This window comes from Sinohyriopsis cumingii, chromosome 5, assembly GCF_028554795.1.
Source record: "Sinohyriopsis cumingii isolate HCF-2022 chromosome 5, ASM2855479v2, whole genome shotgun sequence".
Classification (NCBI taxonomy): Eukaryota; Metazoa; Mollusca; class Bivalvia; order Unionida; family Unionidae; genus Sinohyriopsis; species Sinohyriopsis cumingii.
This window is the reverse complement of record NC_142965.1, coordinates 26,718,023-26,729,752: the sequence shown is the minus strand read 5'-3', so window position 1 is coordinate 26,729,752 and position 11,730 is coordinate 26,718,023. Positions and strand designations below refer to the sequence as shown.

The following is an 11,730-nucleotide window of genomic DNA, read 5'->3' as shown; positions in this document are numbered from 1 at the left end:
GATTATTGTGAATCAAATACCAAATAATCCTAAATGTTCTACATAAGTCCAAAGTATATAACGTGCCCAATGAATTCAAATAATGTTAAATATGCTGATGTGCCAAACACCATTATTCGTCACAATGGTATGATACAAAATGTATTTTATTGAGCCTTCAGTGATCCCAAAGCAGTGGTTCAGTCCAAAAAGTCAATGATCACTTTGTAATTAAAATGAATGATATAAATATAATTATTATACAATTATATCTGAACACAAGTATCAGCTCTGAACATCGAATCTGAAAGACTGATGTTAAGCAGGAATAAATAAGTGGTAACCTAGTCTCCTGACCGTTCCGGTGTCCTAGTGATTAGAACGTCTGCCTCGGATGCGGGAGGTGTCAGGATAATGTGAATGGGTAGGACATCATGTTACATGTCTACGGCATGATGCCCCAGTGCTAGACATAACTATAAACAGTCACACTGCATACATCGTTGCAAAATGACTGACAAATTGTTAAAGTTACATTAAAAATCCAAATCACACACACCACTAGTCTCCTTATTTACAAACTATCACTTGACATACGATGCAACAGAATGTCCTGGAAAACTGATAAATTATAGTTTTTGAAAACAGTTAATTCATTAACAAGCTGAGACTTTGAAATGTCTTGTTCACCACATGTAACCATGACACAAATTACGTAAACATTACATGACAATATTTATGGGTTGCATCTGAACACTGTTACGTATAAATTTACAGCGCTAATTGATGTATTATACAGTGGTATTCTAATTAGTTCCACCTTAAATTAATCACAATTGACTATTGGCATTACAATTTACATGATCTATTTTGAATTTAAATCAAATTTATATGTACATACATACATACATACATACATACATATGTGTGGTTTTAAACGTTCGATGCCACCAATTAATATGTCACAATAAATAATGGGTAACATTTTTTTTCTTCAGAGAAATAGAACAAATGCAAACAATCCCATAAGTACGATAAGCCAAGAAGTGAAGATCCCTTCTGCAGAGTTAAACATGAACGTTTCAGGAAATGAATACACTGTAACAACCGCTGCCTCTGGGCGGATTAAATTTATCGATTTTCCGGGAACTGATGGAAATGATGCAAATACTGCAGAGGTAAGATATAGTGTATGCCCTTTATGTTTCCACTGTTCTTACCTGTACATGCTAGATCATACGACTTAAATAGCTAAGTATGAAGCTAAAGATAAACACACACACACACACAATATATATATATATATATATATATATATATATATATATATATATATATATATATATATATATATATAAGTTCTTCACTTTTAAAACATTTATGTTTTTCAAATCAGTCCGATATTTGAAACAATTCATTGATATATAGCCTATTAAAGTATTGGTAATTAGAACATAATTATGAGTATAATTTAAAATTGTTTACAAATTACGCGGTATATTTAGCAGTAAAAGAGATCTGATAGTTTAGCAGACTTGACTATGGTGAACAGCTTACAACTAGATTGAGATATAAACAAAAAAGATAAGCGCAACACCAGATATTTTATCTTGTTCAATTTTTCAGTTTGTCCGAGTTGACAGTAAGACAGATACATCCACAATCTTTAAGCTTATGACAGAAGAGTGGAAAATGCAAAAGCCAAGCTTACTTATTTCTGTGACTGGTGGTGCTGACAACTGCAACATAGATCTTGAATTACTAGATGCATTCCAATACGAGCTTTTCAAGGCAGCGAATAGCACGGGTTGGGGTTATACATTATTTTTTTTTTTTAAATTCACGTTGTTTCACCTTAAGGCAGGTATTTCTTTAATCCTAATGGGTTGGATTTATATAGCATACTTTTCTAAAACATTCTTCTCATTGTCAACTTGTTCTGTTTCACTGAAATATAATGGTTACGAATTTATGAGATTTGTGTGTTACATATGTGAAATTAATGAAATATCGAGTTGGTGGGTGGTAGTGGTGGTGGTAAAATGAGAAAAGGGATGTCCAACTTGTAGAGTCGCCAGTTTTGTTGTTGTTACTTACAAGGTTTTGGTGCTTGAATATGTTTTTATATTTTACTTTCCAAGCATTTCTTTTCAATAGATAAAACTATTATCAAAGTATTTCTTTCTTTCATAGAGCTTGCCCTAATCGCAATCTCTTTTATCAAGTAAAGCCAACAGGTAATAAAGCGACTCAAGTTATATCAGAGTTTTCCGCTTGCAAGAAGTTATGAACTTATGCTGTATAAATAATTATTCCTGCATCTGAACTGACAAATAAGTTAAACAAATTTCATCTGGGGTAATTATATTATCAGCCATATGTGCTACACTGTCAATTAGAATGTTCTTTATTTCTGCTAACACAATGTTTATAATCTGTTCATCCTTGCATGCAATTTAGCTTATGCACCGTGCTACGTTTATATTATATATCGTATAACACAATCCTTACCTTTTTCAGGTGCCTGGATTGTAACTGGAGGCACCTATACTGGTGTGTCAAGCTATGTTGGGAAGGCAGCAGAATATTATGGCCTGACCAATACAAATTCGAAATGTGCCATAATAGGCATAATTCCATGGGGAGTAATTCAGAAGCGAGAGGTTCTGGTGACCGAACAGGTTTGATAATTCAGAAAGCATTTCTCTGCCCTACTACAATTTGTGTAAAGGATATATATATATATATATATATATATATATATATATATATATATATATATATATATATATATATATTTATATATATATATACATATACATATATATATATATATATATATATATATATATATATATATATATATATATATATATAGATAGATAGATAGATAGATAGATAGATAGAAACAAAGACGCGTATTTATGTGCCATCATTATAAATATAGCCAGTATTGAACTGATGTGCTATTAAAGCTTAGATAAATATGTTCACGTCTACCCAGACCACCAACTTAGGTCTCATCACCGGCCTTTGCCCCATGTAATTTTTGTGTGCATTATATCATTATACCCTCTGGACATTGAACTACTTACAAAAATTAAAATATTGCTCAGATGTAAGAATGGTGTTAAATGTGTACCAAAATTAAGGAAACAAATATTGAATAGAGGAAATTACACATAGTTTTTACTCATAGGGATTTCATTGAATGATTCTTGGCACAAACCGTCTGATTACTGATCCGGTTTATTATATGTGCCTGTAATTTAGGGGAATTATGATCAAAAACATACCACACTGAAGGTTGGCTTATCTGTATTTTGGTGCAGCATTTATTTTTTCCATTTGACAAAAAAATACACTTATTATGTGCAAACACGTGCACCCAGGTTCATTTTCTAGCGAAAACATTGTATAATCTGCTCAGTTTGAACAGACCTGTATAAACTAATGGTCATTACAGATTACACACGTATAGACTCTTACACACAGCCTACCATAACTAGTCTACAGCCTGATTGACAGGTTTGAAATCCTAGCTGAAGGTCATGCATCATTGACTTGTGTGGACTGAAACTCAGAACATTTTAATTCCAAATTTACAGTTCCATTCACTAAGTGATGCTGTCTTCTAAAACTTCAATGAATCCATCTTTTGAAGGATTTTATGCTTCCCACAAATTTCAAATTTAAAAACTCAGTGAACAATGTAGCAATAGGTTTTTTTTTATCAACAAATGTATTTGGCTTCCTTCCTTGTCATATCATGAAGGGTTAATTGTGGGGTTTAAATCGTTTTCTATGCACCCCAATACATTATGATCCAGGGAAGACCCACCAATTCAATATTCCTCAAATGGAAATTGAAATATTAAAATCTTATAAACAAAACGTTGGATGACATGGAGATAAATTCAGAAAAAATATTATAACAAATGTCTGTACAAAGTTTGTTTTCATACCTTGTGAATTTCTGTTTTTGTATAGGGGTCCTGGCCAGCAGAATACCGTTATGTAGAAGAATGGAATGAAAAGGAGAGTTTCCTGGATCCAAATCACAGTCACTTTATACTGATAGATGATGGGACTGAGCACGTGTATAACACTGAGATCTCTTTCAGGGCTAAACTAGAACGGACAATATCTAAAAACCAATTTAACAAAGGCGATGATAATGCAGGTTAGCATTATATTTTATATTTTCCCGTCTATTATTAATGTCCACTTGTAAATAGTGATGCTCATAATGCAATGACACATTTGGACTTTACTAATGAATATAAAAACCATGATATGGAAATCATGAAACTCTTTGCCTTGAGTTTCAGTTTGTCCTCTTGATTTAACCAATCATAAATAACATTACTTTTGAAGGGCAAAATTCTAATTGGGTGATCGTGGAAAAGCAATCTTAAATTCTAGCGCAAGCCGATCTTCCAGCACATTATATACACATGTCACTGCTACACTTTCTACACAAGCAGTTATGACCTGGTGGTCTAGTGGTTAGAGCGTTTTCCTCAGATGCGGAAGGTCGTGGGTTCGATCCCCGGCCGAGTCATACCAAAGACTTACAAAAATGGTACTAACAAATGCCTCGTTTGGCGCTCAGCATTAAGAGGTTAGTGTTAGGACTGGTTGGCCTGGTATCAGGATAATGTGACTGGGTGGGACATCATGCTACGTGTCTGCGATGTGATGCCCAAGTGCTAGACATAACTATAAACTGTCACACTGCAGACATCCAAATCACACACATACATTATTATTATTATTATTATTATTATTATTATTATTATTTCGTTTACTGGCTCTAGTCAAATATACATATCTGACCTTACTCATGTGTATGCCCCATCTCGAAACGTACGATTCTCTTCCGATACTCATATTAAAATTGTTTCCACTGTTAAGACGAAGAAATACGGTCAAGGTTCCTTTGCGCGTGAGGTCCCAGCTACGTGCAAAGAATTTTACATAGACCTTAGACACAAGGAGACTGTGATGTCATTGAAGAGTACTCTTAAAAACCATAAATTTCGAAAGGAAGAACAGACTTAAAGACTTCAGTTTATTTTCTTAATTATTGTCAACCATTTTTTTTATTGTAATTTCATGGTGTTTGTTTTTGTAATATTCTCGTTGTAAATATTGTTTATGCGTTATCTACTTTTTTAAAGCTCTTAGGGTTTCTAAAGACTAGGCGCATTAATACATTTACATTATTATTATTATTATTATTATTATTATTATTATTATTATTATTAATATGACCACCTAATCTGGAACCTCACCATAATATCACAAAGGGTACATCAGATTATAACATCGTACAATATATCAAGATAAATTCAAATCTAAGACAGTAACAAAAATGTACCTGCCATGAACATCCAAAAATTATGAAGGTGTCATAATATTGTATCAATTAATAATTTATAGGCAAACTAATCATAATTCATTGTGTCTAGGTGTGTTGCCTCCATCAGCTAAATAATGCATTATTATATTCCACCCAGTTTTTAGAATCTTGCGGTTCTAATTGACTTACGTTTTCACACGGTGAATATGTTCTGAAGTCAATCCAGACCATCTTTGTACACTTGTTGTGTTAAAGATTCGTCTGTATTGGAATCTTACAGATCGCATAAATCTGAGAAATGTAGTTTCGGCCGTGCCTAGGGTACTACTGGTTCTAGAAGGAGGTCCAGCTACATTAAAAACGGTCGAAAATGCTCTGGAAGAAAATACACCAGTTGTCATTGTCAAGGTATGTGTCAAAATTGCTGATATTGCAATCCATATATCTTTTTGCACAATGCTGATTCAAAGTTGAGCAGCCCAGTTCACGATCTACCATTGCATAGTGCACTAATGTTTCATCTATTTCAAAGAAAACAGCATTGACTCTGATTTCCAACAGAATTTATTTAATGGTCATCATAGGTCAACAATGATTTGGGAGCGAAACACACATGGATGAAAAGTATATGCAGGTTGTATACATTATTGAAATGAAAATAATAACAATATAGTTTTTATCATGAAAAGGACTGGTTTTCAAATTTTTACTTATTTTATCCTGAATGCTAATTATTTTCAATTTGCTCCATCTAATTTCGTACCTGTCTTGGATGTGGTTCGAAAGGTAAATGTATTTAAGGACATATATGACTTAAGTGGCTAACAATAGCTAGAATGATTTTGTTTCGTTGGAATTTTGTCCATCTATGTTGAAGAGACCATTTGGCTAATTTACATATTTAGGTAAATGTCGCAAAGCTAAACACCTTAGTAATTGAAAGTTTCGTAAATCAGAGTTGATGTTAGAAAAGCACGCACATGAGCCAGTTGAAGATATTTTTGTTAGAGATGACTGGTGTACTGATTGCCAGTGGTAAATTGTTTTAAAAATCGGATTTTTCCTCACATATGCATGAAATAACAAGTACTACTGTCTTGGTAGATGGAATGGTAAAATTAGGAGCGTTATATATTCGTAATGATTTTTAAGGAAAGTTGTTGCAGTAATATACCACCAGGAATTTCACGATCTAAGAGGTTATATATACGTAAATTGGTCATTATATAAGTTTTATATTTTCTTAGCAATTCATGTGCATACATGTCATTTTCTAACCTCAGAAAAATCCATTAAAAGGTTGGAAGATACACACATTTTAGAGAATAGTGCTATGACCTGATAACTTAAACCACAAATACATATAACATTAAGTTGAAAGGGGGATACGGCCGTATATTTGTTTTCTTTGAAGGTTGCATTTCGATGAACACATTATGTTATTTAAAATTGAATTGGTTCATGTTATATAGGTAAATTATCTGTTTTTCTGCTCATTAGGGCAACATGCATCCTGGTTGGTATATAATGTAAGCTTGTGGTTTTGTTTATTAACGCAATATTTTAGAACATAACAGGCTATACATGGCCACATGCTTATATGATGGAGAAATAACTCCGGATGACACCACCGACCCACGGAAAGCTACTGGCATGCGTCCTCACGTACTCACATTAGCTTACCACGAGACTCAAATACATGTGTATATAAATGAGTTGTCATTGGTCTGTAAAGGAGAGTGTCTTGGATCGGTCAGCCAACCTGTGCACATGGCAGACACGATAAGCACAAACAATTATATTTTCACTTGTATAACGGTTAGTATATTGCCTGGACAAAGTTTACAACTATTTGGAATTATCATTAGAAATTTTTCCAAGTGGTGCGAGTATATATTTTCTAACTGTTGCAAGTCTCTGAGCAAAGATTAAAGTTGTTAGCTGATGTTTGGACATGTCTCGTGATAGAAGTTCATACTAAGTCATATTCATTGATGATGAAACTACAATAAAAGGTTATTAATAGAATCGCTGCGCTTGCTATTTTAAATGATGTATTTCCTGAGACAGGTTTCGTACACAAAATGACCGCCTGAGGTAATGATACATGTTACAGCAAAGTATCTTTACTGCAAAATTATATGTAACGAAAATAAAATACATATATTATCTTCTACAATGTTACTGCATTATATTTCACTAGGAGATAATGCAGTTTGGATTAAATGGAATATACCTTTAGTGATATTGATTTCATTTTAACACTGCATGCTAAACAGGTTATGGAATACTTAATCTAGGTCATGTTGAAATTAGTTTCCTTTCTGAATAGGAATACCAATTTACTAATACTATTATAAACCATTTACGCAAATCATATTCGAACATCACAATAATCTCTGAAAATGCTTTGATAGTGAATATATTTTTCAGCAGTCTACTTTTCCGTTTCATGTTATGTCAGGACAAATGTCATGTATGTTTACATGGGAGAAGATGCATATTACGTTGAAAGTCAGGACATCTCTAAAACGATGATGAAACACAGTAGATGCATATTACGTTGAAGGTCAGGGCATTTCTAAAACGATGATGAAACACAGTAGATTCATATTACGTTGAAGGTCAGAACATCTCTAAAACGATGATGAAACATAATAGATGCATATTACGTTGAAGGTCAGGACATCTCTAAAAAGATGATGAAACACAGTAGATGCATATTACGTTGAAGGTCAGGACATCTCTAAAACGATGATGAAACACAGTAGATGTATATTACGTTGAAGGTCAGGACATCTCTAAAACGATGATGAAACATAATAGATGCATATTACGTTGAAGGTCAGGACATCTCTAAAACGATGATGAAACATAATAGATGCATATTACGTTGAATGTCAGGACATCTCTAAAAAGATGATGAAACATAATAGATGCAAACTTTGACACAAAAATATATGTTTTTGATGTTTTTCCATTTCAGGGCTCTGGAAGAGCGGCAGACATACTAGCATATGCCTGCAAGTATGCAATTTGTGATGAAAAAAATCAGAACATTAAAGTGTAAGCTTATGAAAATCTTATTGCAGATGAATGTCATGTTGTTTGTTTATGATTCAAATGAGGCATTTGGAGCAACGTGCCTTACTCAGGGGCACACCACAGCTGCCGTCCCAGAGAAGAATGCTGATCAGCATGCTTCTAGTAGTGTGCTCAAATGGAAAACTACGGAACTGTAGGTCTTCTTCTACGCTGCAAAAGCAGGATAGAAAGACATGTACAAAACAACGCATATGTCTATTTCATATGTATATAATAAGTGCACAGACAACTTCTCGCTTTTGTAAAGTAAAAAGAAAGGTATATATGTGTGCAAACGTTACACAAAGTCAATTAATTCAGTTATACTAACCACATTTTTGTGTGAGAAATAATCTCATCAATGATATCAACATTGTCACAAACTACATTTCTGATTATTATTTAATTTTAAATATACAGGATAGAAATCCAAAGGATGGGATGTCAACATTATTATTTCTCGATGCTTAACGTAAGCTAGTTTTAGTCTATGAATCATTTTTTGAGGACCAATTTATCAAAAGAAATTGGAGCCCGTTTGTAGACAATATCAAAACTAAAAATATAGGGATATATCGTATACATGATAATAGGCTGTCCATTATCATCTTGGTAGTAAATATATAAAAAAAAATTTTCTGGAAAAAGGTATTCAACGGCGAATTCATAGAACGGAGGCAATTATTATTTTCAATCAAGTGATACATTGTTTTGCTTTTTTCTAGAAAAAATGGAAAGGAAAGCATGGCACAGTGAATTGTTCTTTAGCAAGTATTGATCTTGTGATAAATGTTTTTGTAGAATGTATCCGACTCTGGAGGATGAGATTCGCAAACAATTAGAGAACAATAAGGTATGTTCAAAGGAGATGATGAATGATACTATCATGTTAATCAACACCTGCCTTTCCAAATCCAATCTGATTCACATATGTAAATGGAACTCAGCCAGTGGTGACTTGGATATGGAAACAAACATCCTAAAAGCATTGCTAAAAGGTATGTGGTTTTAAAGTTAAATTTCAACTGTTCGCATACATTACCAGATAAATATACTTTGGTAGCCTGTTTCTGGTGGCAAAGTCATTATCAGTGTTAATATTGTTACCATGTTCCAGATCGGTGCAAAAGGCATATGACAGAACAGAATGGGTAACTAAGGTAAAATCTGGAAATTTGCAGCATTTGGTCAAGAGTTTTGAAGTCTAATGAGGAGGAAAGTTCATTGACCTGATTTTGCAGCATGCAGATGGATACAATATGCAACAATGAAACAACCTTTTAAGTTTAAATATTAACATATGCACAAAGTCTAACTAGACCAGTCCTATCACAGTAGCTTGTTGTATTAAATACATATAACAGTCCGCATCATTATTAACATTAACAATTACATCGTTTATTATTACCCGGTACAGGTCTCCGGTAGAGTCACCCTGAATTTAGTTCACCATCCATACAGCAGTTGTAAGTGTTAGCATAGTCGACTTTTCTTTTGCTAACAAAAGGAGATTTGTCAGGTTAGCTGGTCTATCATCAAAGGTTTGTGCAAAAAACCAATTCCCAAGGTCAGAATTGAACATCATTGAAGAGGCAAATATATCCATACTCACCAAATATGGATTATATTTTCATACTTCTTGTTTAAATATTTAAAAGCGAATTCATCTGAAAATAATTTCATATAGCAGTAAAAATATATGACTAAACAATCATATTTTTATCTGACTGCCACAAGCACATATACTTAATTTGCAAAATTAACTAAAGTAACATTCATTTATCATGTCTATAGGTTAACTTCCCTTAATTCAGTTACATGAATTATTTTATTTATTTAATCTAGCTGGATGTCTTGCCATTATTAATACGATATTAACAGTATGAGTTATTAGCCATCAATTGTAATAACGGTTGTAGCGGTTTTGCTTACACTTTGGGTATACACATATATACATGCCAAATTCACTGTTAAAATAAATGGATTAAATCTATAAACAAACGGTCGAACTGTCATCACTAATAAAATGCCAAGTATGTGGTTTGTAATCAATGAGATACGAAACAAGTGATGCACCTCTAAGGATGCGAATTAAATCAAGAACTGGATTATCATTTACTAATACTGAAGACAATGTCAATGCCCTCTTTAATTCGGGGATTTATTGATTAACTGCATACATAACGATGTGCTAAACCACTATATGACATCATCGGGATTGTGCACGTATTCACAAAGAATAAAGAATAACACAAACATGTCAACTGACCGTGTACATAAATGAATATTCTCTTTGAAGAAGGAATGGTTAAATTTCATTGGGCATTAATATAACTTTGGGACTACAGTGGCAGTTAGCGACATGGTCGTTTCTCTATTTTGTAATAAAAATAATTACTGGCAGGACCTGTAAAACTGACGGATCCGGTAGCCAAGCTTTTTTTGTCCTTACAACCTATATATTTCCTTGCAAATGATCAAAGATCAGTGATAATTGTTTAGAATTGTTTCGACTGTTCATAGCAGTGCAATTTAAGACAATCTGCAATTTGCGGGCTCTCAAAAGCGGCGAACATTTAGAATACATTAAGGCATGTCCAGTGATGTTTGTATTAGAATTATAATCAATCTAGGCAAATCTTGAATACTGAAGCCAAGGTCAGTGGTGTTTCTATCAGAACTATAATCGATCTAGGCAAACGTCAAATACTGAAGCCAAGGTCAATGGTGTTTATATCAGGACTTTAATCGATCTAGGCAAACCTCAAATCCTGAAGCCAAAATCAGTGCTGTTTCTATCAGAACTATAATCGATCTAGGCAAACGTCAAATACTGAAGCCAAGTTGAGCATCAAAACTTAATATTCTTGAAATGATTTTACGTTTCATGACGTCACGTGGACACAACTTTTGCGTGCCTTGAGAAGCCAAAGCATGACATTACTCAGTGAGCTTTACGATTCAAAATTAAATTATTCCATATTTGAGATTATGTTTATCACATAGACTTTAGTTTTTTTCTGACTCAGTCGTCAACACTGAATGTCTATACAAGTTCCATTTTGATGACTCATAGTTTTAGTTTAATAGTGATAGGGTATCAGCATCCCTAGCAAGAATTCAAAAGGTTGAATATTCATTTGAAGAGATGATAATTAATGCAGATATTTCAGAGTTTCCGTACAGTATTTTTGACATGATATATGCATTATTATCTTTGAAAGAATAGCCTAGAGCAGAGACAGACACATTTAATTTCGAGTCGGAACTGCATCACGTAATGTGAGCAATTTTACGTCGTA

At 33.4% G+C, this 11,730-nt stretch overlaps 1 protein-coding gene across 1 annotated transcript; it reads left to right on the top strand.

Moving 5' to 3' along the window:
- The first annotated feature begins 1,052 nt into the window (after positions 1-1,052).
- On the top strand, positions 1,053-4,167 carry LOC149798833 (transient receptor potential cation channel subfamily M member 2-like). The gene is made up of 4 exons (XM_089958094.1): positions 1,053-1,157; positions 1,606-1,786; positions 2,500-2,660; positions 3,970-4,167. The coding sequence occupies exons 1-4, from the start codon at positions 1,053-1,055 to the stop codon at positions 4,165-4,167; spliced, it is 645 nt and encodes a 214-aa protein (XP_089814220.1).
- Positions 4,168-11,730: the final 7,563 nt, after the last annotated feature.